Below are 23,011 nucleotides of genomic sequence, written 5' to 3' on the forward strand. Positions count from 1 at the left end.
AAATATTTCTTTTCTATTACCTGGGGGCCATTGTCTGGGAAAAACCCCCCGCGGCATGGCATCTCCCTCTTATAAGTTCTTTAGTGTTACTCGGTGGCGGGACATGGGGAGCCGAAAAATTGTAAAAAAGTTATCTCCTTCACCCTTGAACCCCAAGGAATGCTTCTCTTTTTTCACCATTGGGGGGCCCAGGGCTTGGGCCCCTCGGGGGGGGGTGGGGGGGGGTCCTGCCCTTAGTCCCAGGTCCCCCCCCTCCGCGGCCCGGGGGGGATCGGCAGCCCCTTTAGCTTTCTCAGAGTCAGGGTTCCCCCCGTGAGGCCCCATAATCGCTAAGGCCCTGCCTGAGTGCATAATGATGGCTACTTTAAAGGTTTCTCTCCAAACCCTGTTGGGGAATCAAATAAAATAAAGTGTGAAGAAACCACTTTCTAAACTGAAAAACAGTGTGTAACTATAGCCACTGAGGATTTTTTACTGTTTAAAAAATGTGGGAGGTATCCTTGTTGTTTAAATCCTTACCCGAGGATATTTTTTCCATTGCTTTTCAGAGAGAGTGGAAGGGAGGGTGGGGGAGAGAGAGAGAGAGAGAGAGAGAGAGAGAGAGAGAGAGAGAGAGAGAGGAGAGAGAGACTGGCTCAGATAGAAGACATAAGCATGATACAGAAGCTTTTCTTTCAGCTTTGGAAGCATGAACTTGCTAATATATAGAGTGACACAGCTCAGTAACAGCACATCCATGGTTCTTTCTATCAACTATGGTGGAAGCAGGCAGAGGGCCTGCAGCTACATGTGGTATTTTTTTGCTAGCCTTGCGTTTATTTTTGAGATCTTTTGCAAGTGGTTTGATTAATGGACCCCTCATTCCCAATTACATACTAAAGCACTGAGTATATTTTCATGGAAATACTGGAAAGAAATGGAAGATGAATGGTGTTCCATCCAACCATACCATGGTGATTGTGAAACTGACAATTTGTGAGTGGTGAGAAGTTCGGCAGTGAGGTTGTTAGGATATCTGCTATCCTAAGACTAATTCAGGAGAAGACTCTGTACTCAAGGACAATTAGACTAAAAACTCCCTTTAGGGATGTAACTTGATAGGAAAAGGTAATTTGCTACAAAGCTGATGCATTTACCAGGAGTCTTCTCATTTTTAGATTCTAGCACCACCTAGAGGAGAGAATAAAATGTCTACCCCTGAGTCAAAGGCATCTTTCATGTCTATTAACCATTTTTTTCCGTTTTAAAGCACCACCTTCATTTTTATAACTCATTTGATATTCAGGTGATTGTCTTTAAGGTGAGAGTTTCTATTCATTTTGCTGATGAAGAAATTTATCTCTCCGTGGCTTACTGTGCAAAACATTTGACCAGCTTTTCATGTGACCGAAAATGTTATCCATGAATCGATGCTTCTTTAAATGGCTTTATTCAGATATAATTTACATACTGTAAAATTCACTACTGTTAAATGTACAACTTAATAAATTTTGGTAAGTTTACTGAGTTGAGCAGCCATCATCATAATGCAGTTTTAGAACATTTTCATCCCCCCAGAGAGGTCCCTGCTGCCTCTTAATCCCTTTTCCAATCACCAGCCCCAGGCAGTCACCAATCTGCTTCCTGTCTCCACAGGTTTGCTTTTTCGGAGTGCTCCACAGGAATGGAGTCATACAACAGGTGCTCTTTTCCCGCTGGCGTCTTACATGCAGCATCATGTTTTTGAGGTTTATCCATGGCCCAGCATTAACCAATATCTTATTTCTCTTTACTGCTGAGTCATGTTCCATCATATCGGTAGACCACATTTTATTTGTCCATTTGTCGTTGATGGACATTTGGGTTGCTCCCATGTTTTGTTTGTTTTTGCTATTATGAAGAATGCTGCTGTGAATATTGGCATGCAAGTCATCTTTTTAAGCAAGAAAATGGCATTACTAACAAGGCAGCCAGTGAATAAAACGTGTAGAAGAAGAGTGATTATGTGAATTGTCTATCTTGGGGAGAAAAATTAGGACAATCTGGAGATGCCCAGGGAGAAGGCATCTGGTTCCTGGGTTCAATATTTATGCTTAGGAAATAGGGGGCTCTTGGAACCACCCTTGTGCAGAAATACGGAAGTGTGAGGAAATAATTCAGGATTTGCTTTGATGGACTTGCAGAATTCAAAGGCAATTCTTAAGGAATTTCCTCTTGTTGAGTCAATACAATATGTCGCAGCTGCAGACTTCAGTAATGTGCCTGAGGTTGGGAGTTCATTTATAACTCCTCCTTGTCCTCAAGAGGACGGTAAAGGAGCCCTTTTAAAGTTAAAATAAACTGAGGGGCCGGCCAGATGCATCTGAGTCCAAACCCAGCTTCTGCCAATATGTTCAGGGCCTTGGCCGGTCAGTGTTCTCATTGGTACCCTGGAAGGCAATGGCACCTACCTTACGGGGCTGTTGTGAGGACTCACTAAGATGGTGTATGCAGAGCACTTAGCATAGGGCCTAACACACAGTGAGGTTTTCTTTTCCTTTCTTTGTTTATTCCTCACTGGAGGATATGTTCATTAATTCTAGAGAAGACAGAGAGAGAGAGAGAGAGAGAGAGAGAGAGAGAGAGAGAGAGAATGTGAGAAAGAAACATCACTTGGCTGCCTCTCCTATGCACCCCATCCAGGGATTGAACCCACCACCTGGGTATGTGCCCTGACCAGGAAATGAACCCACAACCTTTCAGTGCATGGGACATCACTCCAACCAACTGAGCCACACTGGCCATGGTGCAAAGTGAGTTTTATGCTATTTTTTAGGATTGGATTGTGCTCTAGATACCCAGAAACAGTGACATTAACCTCTGCTTATTGCTGAGAACCTTTTACATCTTTTCATTGGGTGTTTCTGGCCCCAAGTCCTGTGGAAGAGGCACATAAGTTTCCTTTAGAGGTGATGCAATGTTTGTGGAAGTGGAACCTCATAAGGAAAAATATTATCGCGCAGACTGCCATAGGCTGGTAGGAAGATTTAGTGCAAATCTGAAGGGACTGATTCGGACCTAGGGGGATAAACACCAGCATGATGAGTTTGCAACTCATTTTGCATATAAAATCCTTGTCTAAGACTCTAGAGTTTTCCCTATGGAAGACAGTCAGAGGTCCTTGGGTTTAGTAAAAACGTGATGCCCTGTGAGGAGAATTATGAAGAATACAAATACTCAATAATAGGCAATATGTCAGATGCAGCAATTTCCAGTTTTAAGTAGTCCTTCCCGCTGTCTCTCTCCTTATCAGCTGTGCACCTATCTGTGGTTAAGAAAACAGGGCCCCGACCATATGAAGTCTCTTTGAGAACAGGGAATGAAATATATATTTTGCCGCCGGAAAAATATGTCAAACACTCAACAAAACCATCATCTTTAAAATGACACAGCAACATATTAAAAATATGTAAGCAGGGGACTTTTCCTCAAGAAAATTCAAGGCTTTTCTTTCATTTGGGGTGGACACATGAGGACTCCTTGAGCTTATCAGGCCTTTATATTCACCCAAGTGGTAAATTTAAGAGGCTGGCGTGACCCCAAGTCCCAGAGATCTTTCTTGAAAGGTGAACATGGTAGGTTAGCATGGTGTGCTCAGGTAGGCTAAGCAGCCATCTCAGATGGTGATTTAAGAAAACTTGAATTTATTTAGGGAATGGGGATGTGGGATGGGATAGCCAAAGGAAAGGGCTACACAGCTACAGTCCTAACGTTTCTGTTGGAGAAAGCCAGGATCTGAGGAGGAAAAGTCATTAGATATGCTTGTTTGTCACCAGAAGAATGCAGCTCAGTCAGGCAAAGAAGGAAATACAGATGTTTTTAGAGTGCTACCGGTATACTTAGGGGGAAACCACACAGAACTGATGTGGTGAGATGGAAGTACAATCCTATTAGATGTTTTGGTACGTTGACTTATGGGCTCCATTTTTGTAGCCTTGTAGCGACACCCTTTGCCACGTGACTTGGCAATTCTTCCTGCTAGAAGCATGGATGTTGGGTTTGAACATGGGCCTTACTGTGGCCAATGGAAAGTGGGCGGCGTGACAAGGTACCCGTTCCAGTTTAGTCTTTAAGGGGCATTTGCATTTTCAGTTGCCTTCTTATGCTTCTGCCATTGTCTTGAGAAGAAAATGTTGTTGCCCAAGGAGGAGGAGGATAGACAGGAAGCAGGTCTGGCCCATGCTTGGCCTAGGTCAGCTGGCCTCCAGCAGACGTATAAGCAAGAGTAAGTGACTGCCGTGTAAAGCCACTGCATTTTTAAAAAATATGTTTTTATTGATTTCAGAGAGGAAGGGAGAGGGAGAGAGAAACATCAATGATGAGAGAGAATCATTGATTGGCTGCCTTCTGCACACCCCACACTGAGGATTGAGCCTGCAACCCAGGCATGTGCCTGACCAGGAATTGAACTGTGACCTCCTGGTTCATATGTCGATGCTCAACCACTGAGTTATGCTAGCTGGGCAAGCCACCCTTAACCTTTTATTACCACCTCATTCCCCACTTTCCCTTTGGTAACCACCATACTGCTGTCTATGTCTTTGAGTTTTGTTTGTTCATTTGTTGCTCTCAGTTTTATATCCCACATTTGAGTGAAGTCATATGGTTCTTGACTTTTTCCTTCTGACTTATTTCTCTTAGCATGATATTATCAAGATTCACCCATGTTATTTCAAACTAGAGGCCCAGTGCATGAAATTCGTGCACAGGTAGGGTCCCTAGTGGCTTCTGGCTGCCGGCTGGGGCCTCCCTTCATTCTGCGCCACCCCCTGGTGGTCAGCTAACATCATAGTGAGCGATCAAACTCCCTGTTGGTTAAACTCCCAAGGGGACACTTTGCATATTAGGCTTTTATATATAGAGAGAGCAATATGTCCTCTTTTCTTATGGCTGAGTAGTATCCCCTCAAATGTCTCTTATTTCAGGCACTTTCCTATCTTGAGAATGGAAATTACTTTGTACTTTATTAAAATGTGAGCACCATGAAGGTGGGGTACTGGTCTGACGGGTTCAGTGATGCACCCCCACACTCACACTGGCCCTTACTCATTCTGTGCCATTGAACAGTATATTGGTCATTTAAAAAAAATCAGCTGCATCTTGCACCTCATGGAGAGAGGACGGGGAGCAGGGGTGGCTCGCTGTGACTCTGAGATCAGCCTTTGCAGTATGCAGGGAAGGGCCCATAGGCACACATTTCTGTCTCTAGCTCAGACGTATAGTACACAGGCTCTAACAACCCATGTGCAGAATGAGGAATCTCGATTGCAAATAGAGGATCGCTGCTGATTTCACACTTTTAATTCATTAATGTATATTTACTTTTTTTAAAAAACAGTTATGGGACCAGGCATAGAAAGCGTAGATTGTGACGCAGAGAATAGATATATGTATGATTTCGAATGCTTTACAGAAGAAAAATTCAGGAAAACTGAGAGTCCTACGTTCATATTCTCATTCTGAACACAAACTCGTATGCCTACCCAGCCTCCTTTACAAACACTTTATTATAAACATCATCATCCATGCTTGCCCTGAGCGTGCAGCTGGGAGAAGCCTTCTTTAGCTGGCAACCTCTCTTCCAGAACCAGCAAACGTGATTTTCATTCCTGAAAGAACTTCATCCCGTTCTTAGAATAAATCTATTGTGGAATGTTGGGCTTTGGGACAGGGAGACTTGAAAACCTTGTTTATGGAAGAGATTAAAACTCACCCACATCTGTTTTGTTGAGTACCCTGTCTAGACAGTCTTTGCTCTCTCTTACCATCTTTAAGAAAAGCTTACTGATCCTTCCTCTAGGGAGAGGATTTGAGGATCATTGGATCACAAAGGCACGTAAATGAAGGGCATGCTGTGTTTAAACTTTGCAAAATCACGAAGCCAAGCCTTAGTTTGCCAAACCCTGCCATCATGGTGAGGCTAGAAGCCCAAGTTCTGTCCAGAATATCTGAACGTTCTGATTGGATGCTTATCAACGAGTATCTGTTTTTGTGTCAGAGAGACATGATCCAACTGCACTACTCTGGCATGAAATTTGAGAACAGTTAAGGAGAATATCAGTACCTTTGGCCCAGATTATTTAATGTGAAGAATCCAAGTGGAATATACATTAGGAGGGAGTGATGTTATATTTCCTAGTGTCAAACTGAACTAGGATGAAATTCACTTCAGTGTACTTATCTAGAATAAAGCAAACAATTTCAGCTGCTTAGGAACTGGAAAGAGTAACTCAGCCTGCATTTCAGTTGGATTTCCATCCAGTCTCTGCCTTTAGAAGTTAAAATTATCAGTGTGACAAATTTTCATTTATCTTGCGTTTGATTACTTTTCATTTTTAAATTACAAATTAAAAATGGTATAAGAGAAAATTAAAATAACCTAAAAGAAATTTAAGCCATAAAAATTTTGGTCCCTTTAATGAATCCTTCACTCTCAAGTCAAAGCCAGAAATATCTCACATGTGAACTAAATGCCATTAGGAATCATATTGTGGTACCAGCCCTTCCCCCTCAATAATGCAAATCCATTGATTCTTCACCTGCAATTGTTTGGATAGAGGCTGACAAATGCCTTTTCCAGTGAATTGCCAGATTCAGAATTTCTCAAGGCCTATGCCTGGTAAGACCTATTTTAAACCTCTAAACTGCCAGTAAGGATTGGTCTCAGAGGATCTTCCAAGGAAGTAAAAATGTATTCCAAAGCATACTTAACATCCTTTAGCATTTGCTCACTTTATCCAAGAGGGAAGAGAAGTCTCAGAGGGTCCTCTGCATCCTTGCTACACAGGGGATAGGCACGTGAATATGCTCAAATGCCAATCTTATTCAGCCACTCACCTCGAGGTGGTATGCTGAAAAGAATGATTACCTCGTTAAAAAATGACATTTTGTCAGTCACTTAAAAGCTAACCTGAAGATTTACTGTAGAGGCCTAATTCTGTTTTTTCCAAAAGACCTTTTCTCGTCCTCTAAAACTATTTACATACTAAGGAGGTGGTCTGATTGTGGACGGAGGTTGAAGGAACAAGGAGTGAGGAGATGCAGAAAGAAGCCCAGTCCTTCATGATGTACAAAACCTGTTCAACCTGTAGTCTTCCATCTACAAAGATTTCTGGGCCTGCTGTTTCATCTGTTCATTGATAATGAATTACAATTTCTCAAGTTAGTACATAAGAAATTAACTGCTAATTTTTGGCAATCTATAGGCAAATTTTCTTCTAAAGGTGGTAATAAAACCAATGTTTTGTTTTACAATAAGCCACTGAGTTACCTAAGGACCAGCTCTGTAGTCCTTTCAATGATGCATTACAGCGGAGAATTCAGCACATCCCACTGCAAGGTGAGTCACCAAGTGGACACTTGATACAGAGCAATGCCTGTACCAGACCTGCTATGCCCTCCAACCACTGAGCTCGGCCAATCTGAATAGCTTTAATAACTTTTTGTTACCCTTCATTTCTTATAATCATAGAATTTTCCTTCTTGGAAACAAAAATTATTCCAGAGATTATCAGAGTGACAGGTACAACATTATAGGTGTTCCAAAAGATTACAGTCAGTTGGAAACGTTGAACTGATTCATAATAGTTTTTCAAGGCTTTGGATCATTTGCATTTTTAAGTTTGTATCAGACATTGCAATTGTTAAAGATAGAATAGGTAGTAATGGTGTCAGAGGATGAAGGGTAATTAGGCCACACAGTTCATCTCATGTCCACATCCTATGCAATTTTTGCAGAATGCTGAACTATGTAAACTGCTATTATAAAACAGGCAATTATTGCACCAAATTTTCCATAAAATCCATCCAAGTAAATCTTGTAGCCTCTCATCTTTGCAGATGAGCGTCTTGCCTTTGAGAAGATGCAGTAGGAAAGAAAAAAAAAACTTGCCACGGAAACCAGCAGGAAGATTTCTTGTCTGAGTTAATGTAAGTTTTTCATTTCATTAGCACTCTCCTCCACCTCATTTATTCACCCAACAAGCATTTATTGAGCACCTTGTATGTACCAGGCACTGTTCTAGGCTCTGGGGTACATTGAACAAAACACAGGAAAGTCCCTGCCCCAGGGGGCTTACATTCTAGTAGGGGGAGACAGACAAAACACCTAAATACATAATATCACAGGGTTTCAAAATTTCTTTGAAAGATCCTTTCTGAAATCTGTGTACTGACATCTATGATAAAGTGAGAGGAGAGGCCAATAATGAACTCTAGACATTACATGAGTTCCAGGTTCACGATCTCTAAGGTCAACCACTCTGTAAAATGAGGGGAGGTAGAATTAAGTAATTTTTTAAAGGGAAAGGATCTTTTTAGGCTCTTTTTTTCATGGTTTTAAAGGAGACTCTTGCACAAAGTCAAGAGCCAGTTTGATGACTGTTTTATGATTTTTAAAAATGTTTAAAAATGAAATATAAGAAATCCTTAGGTATTCCACATACACTCAACACTTGAAATGCCAATCTAAACTTCATAAATAACAAATGTCTTATTTACAACTGCTAAAGAATGAAGTTCTGTTACCATGATTAGCTATCTAATAAAAAAGTTATTTATTCATAAAGCCTACTCATTTCCATTGTTGATTACACAATCCCAGTCCCACTTCATTTGTAAAAAGTTTTCTAGCTGTGAAATCCTCTCCTAAGATCACTGACCTTGTGCCCCTAATTAACCTTTCCCACTGGACTATGAGCTCAACAAAAACAGGGGTTGGGTCCTTGCTTCTTTGAAGAACCCAAATGAGATTCTGTCCAGGTAATCCACAGACATGAAAGCATTGCACCTACCCCATGTTTTATGGACACAGGCCTTTTGGGAGCCAACATTAGCTCTTTGGCTATAAAAATAGTTCTGCTTAGTAAAATTAGAGCTACGGTGTACCAAAAGGCACTCTAATGTCCAAAAAGGAAAAAAAAAAGGTTTCGAGAACAATTCACAGACTAGAACAGTATGAATTAATGAATATCCTAACCTCTTTGGAAGCCCTGGTGGAATGTTAATGTATATTTAATAATGCAAGTGAAATAGCACATCTTTTGCAATCAATTTTTCTTTAAGAAGATAACACTGCTGGAGAGCTGAGTGTCAAATAAGGCTGGGCTCCTACTTATTAACTTGGTATGAGTTATAAAACCTCTGATTCTCTTGAAAGACAAATTGCATTCACTGGTTTGATTTTGAAATAGAAAAGCCTCAAATTTCAATCAATCCAGCAGCTAAGGATGACAGGAAATTTTGCAGGACTCTAAGGAATCTTATTTTCTTATCTGGATCAGATCCCCACTGACACCTGGAAATTTCTGAAGGCTGCATGCTCTGACTTTGAGTTTTATCGGTTGCTGTGTAATCAAATATCCTACACATGTTTTCAAACTTCATCAGGCAGGCCTCATCAGAAGGACACATCTTGTCAGTGCCTTTAGAGGCAAAGTGAAATCTCTGTCTCAATAACTGAATTTAATTCCTTCCTGTTGCTCTGTGGTGTCAGGATATGTATTATCGAGTGTCAATGTTATCAGAACTGCCTAACATGGGCTGCTGTGTAGAGTCTTTACTATCCTGTCAGTCGCTGAAAAGGAATAATGACCGCATCCTTGCTTGGGGAATACTACCACTTCATGACCAGATGGGCAAGGGCATTGCACGTAACCTTGAAGAACCTTGAAGCAGCAGCATGATACCTTCTAACAATAAACAAGATCTCAACCAGTGCTGTATGGACTATGAGGGCAGGTCCAGCAGACATTAGCTGCATAGATGAAAGTCAGAGAAGAATAAGGAAGTTCAGATGACTTTTGGCAACCTAGATCACAGTTACAGGTAAATTGTGGTTGGTAAGGGAAATGCACTTTGGTGTACATCATGGAATTTGCGTATGTGTTCAAGTTGTTGAGTATATGCTACCAATAAGAATGCAGTCCCTTTCTCACAAGGATAGGCAGGAGGAATGTAAAGTCTTGATGACGTTCAGTGTCATTACATCAGCCCTTCCCAACCAACCCAAAGCATCCATGGGTTGGACACAAGAGTGCATCAGGCTGTTCTTGGCTGTTAGGCTTCAGAAAGCCACTGTGCGCAGTGCGCTCTTTGGGGTGGAAGTCTCTGAGCTGATAACTCTTAAGTCCAAACCTCCATGGGCACCATGGCTTCTTTGGTTCCAACAGAAGGCAGTAGGTATTCTCCAGACAAGAAATTAAAGGGGAATTGCACCAAGAACCCACGGATCTTTTTCAGTTCCTCCTCAGCTCTAATGGGATCTTCCTTTGCCAATATGGGCTTGGTTATAAAGTCTCTCAGCTGAATTAAAGTGTGCACTTCATCATTGGGAAGGCACCGGAACACCTGGTTAAAACACAAAGAGGAAACTGAGTGATAAGTTTAAAAGAAAGCATATCCCATTTTTGGAAAATACTAATTCAAGAGACAAATCTTGGCTTTATAAAACACTGTTAGTTTTAGGTTACAGCATAGAGCTGACTGAAAAGTTGCTTTTCTTATTTACTACAAAGAAACAGACAAATTTCCTTGCTTTCAAAAATAAAATCATAAGTAGACTCATATCTGATCTACACAAATTATTAACCCCAGGATAATGTCAAGCTTATAGTAAGAAATTTCATTGATGTTATGTTTTAGATAATAATCAACGCTTAGCCGAAACCGGTTTGGCTCAGTGGATAGAGTGTCGGCCTGCGGACTGAAAGGTCCCAGGTTTGATTCCGGTCAAGGGCATGTACCTTAGTTGCGGGCACATCCCCAGTGGGAGATGTGCAGGAGGCAGCTGATCGATGTTTCTCTCTCATCGCTGTTTCTAACTCTCTATTTCTCTCCTTTCCTCTCTGTAAAAAATCAATAAAACATATATATATATATATATATATATATATATATATATATATATATAATCAACCCTTAGTTTCAGTGGAGGATCCAGATTAAGAGAAAAATTGTATAACTTATTTTCTCTGACTTTTTATTTTGAAAAATGTTCCTATCTGTACCTTTACTTAGAATTATCCACTGTATACTTATTTTTCTCATTGGAAATATGTTTCAGATATCATAACACTTCAGCATGCATTTCTTAAGAATAAGGACATGTGTCCATATAATCACAATACCATTCTCACATCTCAGAAAATCAATTGCATATTATTTAAAATGTGGTCCATATTCGGATTTATCCTATTATCCTCCAAATGTCTTTTATAGCTGTTATCATCCCAATCCAGGATCCAAATGAGGCTGTCCACTGTATTTTAAAAATTACATTTTAAAAGACTGCATGCACATGACCTATTTGATCATGGCCTTCAATCTCAGTATGAAATAAGGCTGTGTAGAGAGTGGTCATGTTTCATAGGAATGATGAAATCTCCATGCTGGAGGGAGGGGGCTCTGCAAGTCATGAAGAAGAACACACTCTTACCCAACCTGATAGATGGTCAATGGATCTCAGCTTGAATATTTGCTATGATGCAAAGCTGGCTACTTCGTGAGGTAACCTGTTCCACGGTTAGACAACCCTTAACTCTTGTACATAATCAATGGATTGAACTTACCAGGAAATGCATTTTGTCTCCCTAACAAATGGGGCTGGTTTTAAAACACCTTTCCAAAATTAGAGCTGTCCAACAAAGAAAGTGTCTTATTATTAGTAAGCTTCATTATAAGGATGGATACCATGTACTATGTGATAGATACATTTAATAGGCTAATTTTATCCTCATAACTACCCTAGTGAATATTCTTCCTAATTTATAGAAGAATGGAAGGCTCAGAATGTCAAGTCACTATTCACAAAGTTATATTACCAGCAACTGGGTGAGCTGGGGTGAACCCAGTTCTGACTCATTTTTTGATCCCATCTGCCTCTTTTTTCTTTGTCACCTAAGAATGCTCATGATGGATTCCTGAAGCAGATGAGAGATCAGAATGCCACTAAAGTCTCTTCTAAACCATAATCCATGGTGCTTTTTGACTCTTTGTTTTCTAATATCTACAGAGAGGTATTTTATTACAACTTGGAGGTAAATTGTTTTTTACGCTCATTAAGAATGCTCCATACCAATAATATGCAGAAATAATGATGTGCTTTTGTGATGAAATTCAATGAAGAAAAAAAGGCAGGGGGCGGGGGAGAGTATGTAAGACTTACCTTGTCATAAATTGTAGCATTTCGAGCTGCCGTTGAAACCCATACCTCCTTGAAGAATTTGTCACTCACTGGATCCTGAATGTCCTCAATTGAGTCAGAAAGATATCCAAGGACAACCCTGAAATACAAGTGTCCTCCAAATTGAGTAACCAAGATAGAGCAGTCTGCTGCAGGCATTGTTTCTAGTGGTAACTTCATTAAAACTTTGTATGTGTATATGTGTCTCTGTGTGTTTATATATAAAAAACCCAAGTTTCAAAACAAAACAGAAACCCCTAGGTTACTATGATGCTTGAAAGTTTTAACTGTTAAATAGAGAGAGAGGCCTTAATTTTGATCTAAGAGAGTCCTTGTAATTTGGTGTAAATGGGTGAGAACTATGGAGAATAGGATTAGCATTCACAACAAGTGCCAGCAAATAAAACACGTAACCTTGAAGAAACTTGAAGCAGCAGCATCATATCTTCTATCAATAAACAAGATGTGTTAAGTCCTTTCCAAGAGCTATCTCAGTAAATCCTCAACAACATTATGAAAAAGCAACTATTATCTTCATTTTATAGATAAGGGAACTAAAGCACAGAGGTTAAGTAACTTCTTTAAGGCCACACTGGTAAGCTGTACGCCTGGGCCTCTGACCAGGACCATCCCAAACCTGTGCTCTTAACCATGACTTGATCTCTCTGTTTCCCCCTCTCTGTCCCTCTCTCTTTTCCTTCCTTCCTTCCTCCCTTCCCTTCTTTCCCTTCCTTCTTTCCTTCATTTGGTCCAATAACTATGCTGAACTCTAGGGTACAGAAGGAAATACAAATGACATGGAGCCTCTCTGGGTAGATTTAAATTTAGAGGGTGAGATCAACAATAAATAAATAATCACCCTCAAAGGAATTAACTAAAATTTTGATAAATACAGATATACTTTAAGAGTATGAGATGGGAGTAATTAGGGAGGCTCTGAATTTTGCCTACCTGTTTACCTAACCCTATCTATCATCTTTTAAAATTCAGTACAAAGTCACTTCCATAAAACTTTTTATGTGCCACCCCCCCTTCCAATCTCCTATTCTTCCCATCAAGCCTGGGAGGTTTGAACATTCTTTCTCTGTTCCCCACTATAATTCATATATGCTTTGTTTTTATCAAAGCACCTGCAATACACGCTATGCAACTTTTTATGTCTACCAGGCCCATTTCCCACTTCTAGCATATACATTCTCTGAGAGAACATGACTTGGCTACTCTCATATCCCCAGAGTGCCCGGCATAAAAGAAACCACACACTAGATGTTGTCTGAATGATCATATGTAAACAGGGGACTCGGAATTAGAAGCTCTCAAGCAAAGCAAGACAAGTTTTAGAGGTCATATTTGAAAATGATAAAAACCCTGTACTTAGAGAGGCCTTAGGGTTGAAAAGGACTTCCATCTTAATCCTGTGAGGTAGATGGTACAGGGTTCCTATTTTGCTGATGGGGACCTAAAGTTTAGACACATACTAGTAATAGAGCTAAAATTCAAACTGAGTTCAAAGTCCTATGCTCACATACCTGGTAGGTTCCAAGAATATCAGACTTGTGCTTTGTTGAAAATAGAAATGGGGAAATAGGCCTTAGAAGGACTTTGGCGTTCACATTGAGTGAAACTGGAGCATATAGCAAACACTGGGGCAGAGGAGATATAGGATCCGACTTGATATTGAAATATGGCTGCTGTATTGAGAACAGACTGCAGGGCAGGGTTGGAATGGGGAGGTCAGTCAGGAGTTACTGCAATAACCTAGATGAGTGATGGTGGTGGCTTGGGTGGTGGAGAGAAAGGTAGAGCCAATGGGTCTTACTGATAATGTAGTATAGGGTGTGAGAAAAAGTGAGGCACCAAGAATGACTAGCAGGGTTTTGGCTTGAGTAACTAGGATAACACAGTTGCCATTAGCTGAGATTGAGAATTCTGTGGATAGAGCCAGTTTGTGGGGGAAGATTAGGAATTCCATTTTTAATCTATTGAAATATCTATTAAATACTCAAGTGGCAATGTTAGGCAGGCAGTTGAAAAAATGAATCTGGAGTTTGACAGGGAAGGCGTTTGGGTTGGAGATTTACATTTTAGAATTGTCCATATATACTAGAGGCCGGTGCACAAAATTCCTGCACTCGGGGGAGGGAGTCCCTCAGCCTGGCCTGCGCCCTTTCGCAGTCTGGGAGCCCTCGTGGGATGTCCAATTGCTGGCTTAGGCCTGCTCCAGGAGTGGGCCTAAGCCGGCAGTCAGACATCCTTATCACTGCCATGGAGGCAGGAGAGGCTCCTGCCACCGCCGCTGCGCTCGACAGCCATGAGCCTGGCTCAGGGCTTCTGGATGAGCGGCGCTCCCCCTTTGGGAGCTCACTGACCATGAGGGGGAAGCTCCTGTGTTGAGCATCTGCCCCCTGGTGGTCAGTGCATGTCATAGCAACTGGTTGTTCTGCTGTTGCACATTAGCCTTTTATTATATAGGATGCATAAAGCCATGTGACTTTAACTGGGTTTACCCAAAGGAATGAGTATAGACAGAGAAGGGAACCTGGGGCACCTCAGCAGTCGGGGAGAGGAGGAGTGGCCATGGAGACTGGAGAAAAGCCAGAGGACCTCGTGTCCCGGAACCATATGACGTATGGCGTCAAGCAGAACTGTGTCAATTTCAAATGAGAAGAGACCATTGATTGGATTTAACAGTGTGGAGGTCGTTATGTTGTTCTGTCCCAATTATCTCCAACATTGTCAACTCCTGAAAAGGCTCAGTCAGTCTTACAGGGATAAAAAAGCATCTCGTTTTAGTTTTAGTCTGCATTTTTTTTGCTATATTAAAATTATTTAAAGTAAGTGGATCTGACACCATGGGCTCACTGGTAATCTTGGAGTTTTGTAACCTCAAATTCTATTTCCACTTCAAATAACGTCTCCTTCAGCCAATATAGGAACCACTTTTACACAGGTCTTCAGGGATGATGTTTGCACACGGATGCTGCTGCTCATTAAGACCCAAAGCTAAATTTGACTGCACCTAATTTGAGGGACCGTACAAGTTATAACAATAAGTCAGTTATAATAATTCCTTTGATTTGGGTCAGGTCTAACCAGCTGAAAACTGAGCAAAAAGAATATTTCTGTGACTTTGCTTTTAAATTAGAACAAGAAGTAGGCAACATGTCTGCCATGTTATCGGTGAAGAGCTTGTATGTAGAAAAAGTATTTAAATAAGTTTATAACAGACAACATCTAGTAATAAATTATTTCCCTGTCAGTTTTTTTAATAATAAGAAACTTATATTGAAATGCACAGTGAAAATAATATGAAGTACTCTGGGTATTGTTCTGAGGACTAAGGTTCCAGAGAAAATGAGTTCGCTTTTATGTTGATGTGTATAATGGCAATTATTTATTTAAAGTTGAATTGTTTACACATCAGTGGGACAATAGAAAAGCTGCAGCAAATTATTTCTGTTCTTCCCATTCCTCACGTCTGTCGCTTTAAATGATTCTGACTCTACTTGTGAAGATAATGGTTTCTGCTGAGTGACTGTTACATCTGTGAAGTTTGGATAATTTTCTAGGACTTAATGAACTGTTGGACATATAGTTGCAGCGCCCTGATGATTGATTCTACTTAGAACTGACTTCACATTAAAATATGTCTCTCTATTTTTTCCAGATGGAAAATGGATTGAAGTTGCATTTTTTAAAGAGGAAAAAAATGGCCACAATATTTATCTTTGAGAATATTTCCTAATAAAAGGAGCTAAAATGGACACAAGGAGTTTGTGTGCCATGGTGGCAAAATGAAAATGATTGATCAAGAACAACTGCCTCTTTAAGACAGTTTGAAAATAGCCAGGAAAAATAATAGCACCTAGGAATAAATTTAACATGAAATGTATAAGAGCAGCATACAAAAAACTCTAATGCTTACTTAAGAACACGCCCTGTCCCCAATAATAAAAACCCTTAAGCTTTATTGAAGAGCAAAAAAAAAATTGTTGAATAAATTGAAGTCTATATCTTATTCTTAAATAGGATGACTTGATATTATAAAGATGCCAATTCTTTTTATATCTATAGTAATAAAAGGGTAATATGCTAATTAGACCTGATGTCATTCCAGACATCATTCTGGACGAAGCTGGGGCTGAAGCAAAGCCCGGGTCCTGGGTTCCAGAGGGAAGCTGGTGCCGGCAGCTGGGGCAAGGAAGGCCTACTCTTGCACACATTTTGTGCAATTGGGCTCCTAGTTAATCTATAAATCCACTGTAATCCCAATAAAAATTAGTAAGAATTAATAGAGAGCTTGAATAAATAACTCAAAAGTTCCTTTGTAAGGATGAATATTTAAGAGTAGCCAAGGTTATTCTGGAAAAGAATATTAATTTGGGGAAGTGGTATGGCAAGAAGTAGTATTACAATGCGCAGCCACAATAATTAAAATGCTATCAAATTGCAAGTAAACTAACTTTCAATAGAACATCACAGAGAGCCTAGTGATGCCAGGATACGTGGCCACTCAGTGTATCAGCAGGTTAGAGAGGCCAAAAGCACCTGCAGCACATCATGCAGTTCTGGGTCGGCTGGTTGGTTAGGGGGAAATGTAGAGTTCCTACCTCATTTCTTATACCAAAGTAAATTTCAGCTATTAAATGTGAAAAGTAATATCAAATAAGAACTAGAAAAATATAAGTAAATATTTAATCTTGGGCTGGTAAAACTATTCTAAATCTATAAGAAAAGGCAGGGGGAGGGGGTTGGGGAGAACCTTGATAGCTTTGATTAATAAGAATTGATATTTCCCCTAAATCCTTTAAATAAGAGGCAATTGAAAATCAGATGTGCAACATCTAGATGGCATAGGAAGTTATAATTACTTACAAATCATTAAAATTAAATTAAAACATTTTAACTTGGCAAAGATCACAACTAGCTCAGACAATCTACAAAAGAACAATTACATGTGAATACATTTTTGAAAACCCTAAAACTTCAAATTAAAATAATAAAATTCCATTTGAAATCCACCAAATTGGCAAAGACTAAATAAACTAACAGAACGCAGAGAAGACAGGGGAAATAAGCCCTCTAAATATTGCTAGTGACACAATAGGAAGTTGGAAGCAAAGAACACTGCACACTTCCTTAGACCAGAAATCCCATAGTTAGGATTTAGTTAAGGAAACAATTAAGAAAGTAAACTAGATGTTATCTAGAAACATACCATTTTTTTAATATCAGCAGAAAATCTGCCTAACAATGAGGTACTACTTAAAGGAATTATGGCATACTCAATATAATGCAGCCATTAGATGTTATAGAAAACTTAACGACATGAAAGTATGTGTAACATTACTTAAATAAGAAATAATCTTGTGGAACTGCAAGATCTTAATCATGTTTTCTTTAAAAAAGGACAAAGTATAGCAATATATATGTATAGAAAAAAAGTGAAATGATATACATCAGATATTAAAATTGTTAGCACTGGGTGGTGGAATTACAAATAAATTTGATTTTTTTCCATTGCTTTTCTGTGTTTGCCAAATTTTGTACAATGACAATATGTTGTAATCAGCACCACCTACTACTATAATTATTATACATTTAGAACGTTATAAAGAAGCCCACCGCTTTAAAGAAAAGACTTCAGGTCATGCAACTGAAAAGATATGACATTTCTAGTTGACACAAAAAATATTTTTTCCCTGTCTATGCTACAGTAGGCAATGAATGGGTTGCTTAGCAGGATACTAATTTTATTTTTTTAAAATATATTTTATTGATTTTTTACAGAGAGTAAGGGAGAGGGATAGAGAGTTAGAAACATCGATGAGAGAGAAACATCGATCAGCTGCCTCCTGCATACCCCCCACTGGGGATGTGCCCGCAACCAAGGTACATGCCCTTGACTGGAATCAAATCCGGGACCCTTTTGTCCACAGGCCGACACTCTATCCACTGAGCCAAACTGGTCAGGGCAGGATACTAATTTTAAACTCTTCCCCTGCTAAACAGAACACGATAGGAGCTAACTGAAATATCAATGGTTTGAAAAAAATCTTACTGGCAAAACAATTAGTAACAAAGGCAATAAAAATTGTGAGACGGTATTGACAGTCCAGTTTTGAGGGATGGGTTTGCTGAGCTCCTGGGGCAGTGAGAACAGAGTGAACCATCTCTGAAACAGAAGCTTTTACTAGTTTTCAAAAGCAGAGTTAGGAAGGAGGGAAATGGCCACCCGCATTTGCAGGAAGGGAGGGGCTCATTTTGTGCTCATCGGTTTCAAATACGACCACTAACACCAGAAGGGTTGAGACGGTGCTGTTGCATGTGTCTGTCCCGCGCCTTTCCCCAAATAGCTGAAAGCACTGCCCTTATACAGGGACACCTCTCACTGTGAAATCCAATCCTGGCAGATATAGTTCTAGAATCACGGTTGTGAACTTACTGCAAAAGCCTAGAGGTGAGAGAGTGGTCGGGGTGTCCACAGACAGTGGGAGCTCAGCGTGTCTCAGTGAGCAAGGGACGAGTGAGAGGAGATAAGGAGCCATCTCGGAGTTAGGTTCCAGAAGGATCACTGACCCCTGAGCCTAGACGACTGGGCCTGGGATGGGGCCAGTTTGAGGCCAACTCTAGAAAGTTCTCAGTAACAATTAAATGAAGGACTCTGCCCAGTCAGTGTAGCTCAGTGATTGAGCATTGACCTTTGAACCAGAAGATCAGGGTTTGATTCCCAGTCAGGGCACATGCCCGGGGTTGCTGGCTCGATCCCCAGTGTGGGGTGTGCAGGAGGCAGCTAATCAATGATTCTCTCTTACCATTCTCTCCCTCTCCTTTCCTGTCTGAAATCAATAAAAATATATATTAAAAATAATAATAAATGAAGGACTCATTTCGGGCCACGTAGCCCTTGCTTCCTAACCCTGCGTTCCCTCTGATTGATTACAGATTTGTTTAAAACTCACACCTTCTTGCAGAAGGTCAGCAATCTCCCATGTCTGGAGCCATCTTCAATGAGAACCAAAGTTTCCACATGTAAAATAATACCAGTAGTCTCTGGCATTCACTGAAATAATTTTTATTATATCCTTATATTACCGGAACCATTTCCATTTCTAGAAATAAACTCACTATAAAAAACTTAAGTTGATACTGGATAGCCTGACCTGGCCTAGTCCTAAATCCATTAATAGATTTAAAATGCTAGTTTCTCCATGACACATACACATAATACAAACCATTAAAATAGACAATGTCTGAGCCACACATACTGTCATTTCACGGAGTCCTGGAGGTTCACGTCCTGTATCTGGGAGACCCAATTAGAGGAAGAAGAACCTGGAGAGGCGGCTGAGGCTGGGCCGGGCTCCCGTTCTACTGCAGTACAAGTAGTCAAGACAGACCCAGGCTTGGAGGCTCACCTAAAGCACTGTAGCCGAAGTCCGCGGGCAAACCGGCCTGCCTGGTACTCTTCTCCATCCATCACCGAAGGGACCGTCTCGGTGTCCTGCACAATGACTGCCACTTCACTGTCTCGCTTTCCCAGCATGCTTCGGTCATTGATGTTGGCAGAGCCTGTAGGAGAAACAGTGACGCTGAACAATCTTCTCTTCGAGGCAGACTCTGTCAGCTGTCCTCCCACTCGATTCTACCTTGCTAACAAAACCCTAATTGTGTTCAGGTCAGCAAGAGCTGCTGTGCTTTAGGGATGCGGGCCCCTCCCTAACCCAGGGGTGCATCTGGATCAGTCTAAGCCAGCAGTTATAATTTCATTCTTTTGGCCAGTGTTGGACTTAGATTGGGCCCTTGACATGATTCTAGGCCAGCGGTTCTCAACCTGTGGGTCGCGACCCCTTTGGGGGTTGAACGACCCTTTCACAGGGGTCGCCTAAGACAGTCAGAAAACACACACATATATATAATTACATATTATTTTTGTGATTAATCACTATGCTTTAATTATGTTCAATTTGTAACAATGAAATTGGGGGTCACCACAACATGAGGAACTGTATTAAAGGGTTGCAGCATTAGGAAGGTTGAGAACCACTGGTCTAGGCAGTGTGACATGAGGAAAAGTCTGCTAGGGGCTTCTGTGAAAGTTTTTTTGTTTTTTTCCTTTTCATAAACTGGGACAAGAACAGAATGCTGCTGCTTCCAGCCTTTGGCTATTCTGACGGAGCAGGTGGATGAGGATGTGATTCCTAGGCTGCTGCAGCCGTTTTGTAACCATGAGGAGACAGACAAGCTGGAGATGGCAGGGCAGAAAGAAGCAAGACCCTGGGTCTCTAAGTCACTGAATTAGCCAGCGCTAGAATGTTCTCACCTTCTGTTATGTAACAATACGTTTTCCTTATTGTTTCACACGCTTCTAGCTGGATTTTCTATTTTGTGGCTCAAAGGATTCTAACCGGTATAATCATTAAGCATATAAAGAATACAAGATATGCTTACCAGTTCAACTCAGTCAGTTTTGAGACTTAGACTCTGTAGACTTTAACTTATGATCATAGAATTATGAGTGTCAAAACCCAAGAGTACCTTCACAAGCAAGAGTCCACTCTCAATACAGATTACCGTCAGTGGCTCTGGGTTTTCCATTCTCTGGCCTCACTTGTGTGGCATGCCAACAGCTTCTGTATCAACTTTCTTCCAGCCTATTTTTAAATCCAAACGAGCTAAGAATGTTGACTCCCGTGTGAAGGGCAATTATTTTAATAGTTCAACCTGTGCTTGCTGCGTTCCTCAGCCTCGCATTCAGAAACCCCATCACATTTTCTGTGTTAATCACTGCAGATTCATTCTTTGAATCCTTGAGGTGTCCTAGAAACTACAGAAGGGCCTGACAGTTCTTTCTTCTTCTCGCTCCTCTTGCCCTAATCACATACTCCACTGCCTCGGGGGAGTGGGGCACTGGGGCACGGGCTAGCCCCTGTGATGGGGACACTCAGGGTGTAAGGTGACAGCAGCTTGGCCCGAGCCCATCTGGAGGGATGTGGTACATGAGAAAAATCGGACCCATCTTGAGGAGACATCACTACCATTTGCACAAAGTTGTCATGTAGTTAATATGCAAATCTATGATAACTATGGATGCGAATGGAGCCCCACAGTGACCCTGGGTGACAGAGAAAGGATGAAGCACCTCACCAGACATTTAGGAGCACTACCGGAATGCTGTAAGGTGACTAGACAACCTTTGAAATAGTGTTTTGTTAGCAACCAAGAGTCCTTTATACATACACTTTTTGATTACACTAGAAAATGTACAGCTATATCTTTGGATTGGACAGTTGGCACAGCCTTAGTGTGGGCCAAGTCATTTAATCTTTCTCAGCTTTGCCTTTTATACATTGAGATCATAATGTCACTGTAAGAATTAAGTAAGGTCATGTGAAAGCACTTGTTAATCTATAAACGGCCCTACAAGTGTTAATTATTATTGGCATCATTATCAAATTCTTCTTAATGCTTTATAATGTCTGCACCAGAGAACATCGCCGTAGGAAAGGACAAGTAGCATTTTATCAGAGAAGCCTCCTCTCTGGGTTAATCACCCCTCACCCTGGTGTGTGAACTGCAGCGTGGAGAGGAACCAAGTTCCCACAGTGCTGCTTTGGGACTTCACTACCCCTGGCCTCCAGCAGAGGCCGCTCTCGGGCTGCAGGCTGCTGGATTGGGTGGCCATCACTGCTCTCCACTGTCAGGAAAACTGGGGATGGGAAGCCTCCTACACACACACACACACACACACACGCACGCACACACACACACACACACACACACACACGCGCGCGCGCTTTCATACCAGTCCCCCAGTCTCCCTCCCACCAAGGTGGGCCCTATTCCCAAAGAGAGAAACACATTCCTGGCATTCTGAGCTGGAATTCTTAGAGAGAGGAGTGGTTTTTCTATTTCCAGGGCTGATATGGAGTTACCCAGGCACTGACTCTCAACCACCCTGAGTAAGTGTTGGCTGCTATTTAATAGAAATGTGAAAAGGGGCTGAGAATATTTTAGATGAATGTAATGAGATACTGAAAAAAGAGATGTTTGTTGATGTAAATGCTACCTCTATTCTTGTTAAACGGTTCCACACTCTGAAAAGCAAATTCAGAACAGCAGATATAACATCATTCTACTTTATAACGTGGGAAAGGAGAGAGGGCGAGGCTCTAGAAAGTTACACGTTGAACTGTTAAGTAGGGGGAGTGAATTCTGGATAAGAAAAGGAGGACAAAAAGGGGAATTCTGACCTTTTGTTCCATACATGCCCTTAGAGTTTGCATTGTTTACAACAAATATGCGTTGTAGTCACGTAGTACTTTTTTGCAGTAACTACAATCTCTTATTTTCATTGGGATATTGGCTTGATATTTAAAACCACTTAATTTTTAGAAAATTGTATTTTCTAAGTCTCATAATATTAAGGAACTTTTTAAAACATGTGAAATACAACAAAATACAAAGGAGTATATGAAAAAATATATATCTTTGGAGTACTAAATCATCACTGAATTTAACACCCAGGCTGAAAAACAGAACCTTACCACATCCCGGAAGCCCTCAGGTGTCTCCCATGCATGCCCTTCCCTCTCCAAGAGGGAAACTTTCTAGAGAATTTGCTGCTCATGAGGTTCTGCATGCTTTTAGTTTATATAAAGGGAATCCTATGTAATCTTTTGAGATTTGCATCTTTTGTTCAATAGTATGTCTTTGGGATTTATCTGTGCATAATTTTAATCATGATTTTCCTTGAGTGAACACACCAGGACTGATTCATTCTATGTTGGTGGGCGGTTGGCTGTGTCTGAG

General features: G+C 40.9%; 1 protein-coding gene across 1 annotated transcript; it reads right to left on the minus strand.

The window, feature by feature from the left end:
* Positions 1–6,418: 6,418 nt before the first annotated feature.
* Positions 6,419–19,766, minus strand: LOC102442764 (phospholipase D1-like). The gene is made up of 3 exons (XM_023748432.1): positions 19,618–19,766; positions 12,182–12,299; positions 6,419–10,365 (listed from the first exon to the last, which is right to left on the minus strand). The coding sequence occupies exons 1-3, from the start codon at positions 19,743–19,745 to the stop codon at positions 10,141–10,143; spliced, it is 471 nt and encodes a 156-aa protein (XP_023604200.1). The 5' UTR covers positions 19,746–19,766; the 3' UTR covers positions 6,419–10,140.
* Positions 19,767–23,011: the final 3,245 nt, after the last annotated feature.

This window comes from Myotis lucifugus, unplaced genomic scaffold (genome assembly GCF_000147115.1).
Source record: "Myotis lucifugus unplaced genomic scaffold, Myoluc2.0 scaffold_1395, whole genome shotgun sequence".
Lineage (NCBI taxonomy): Eukaryota > Metazoa > Chordata > Mammalia > Chiroptera > Vespertilionidae > Myotis > Myotis lucifugus.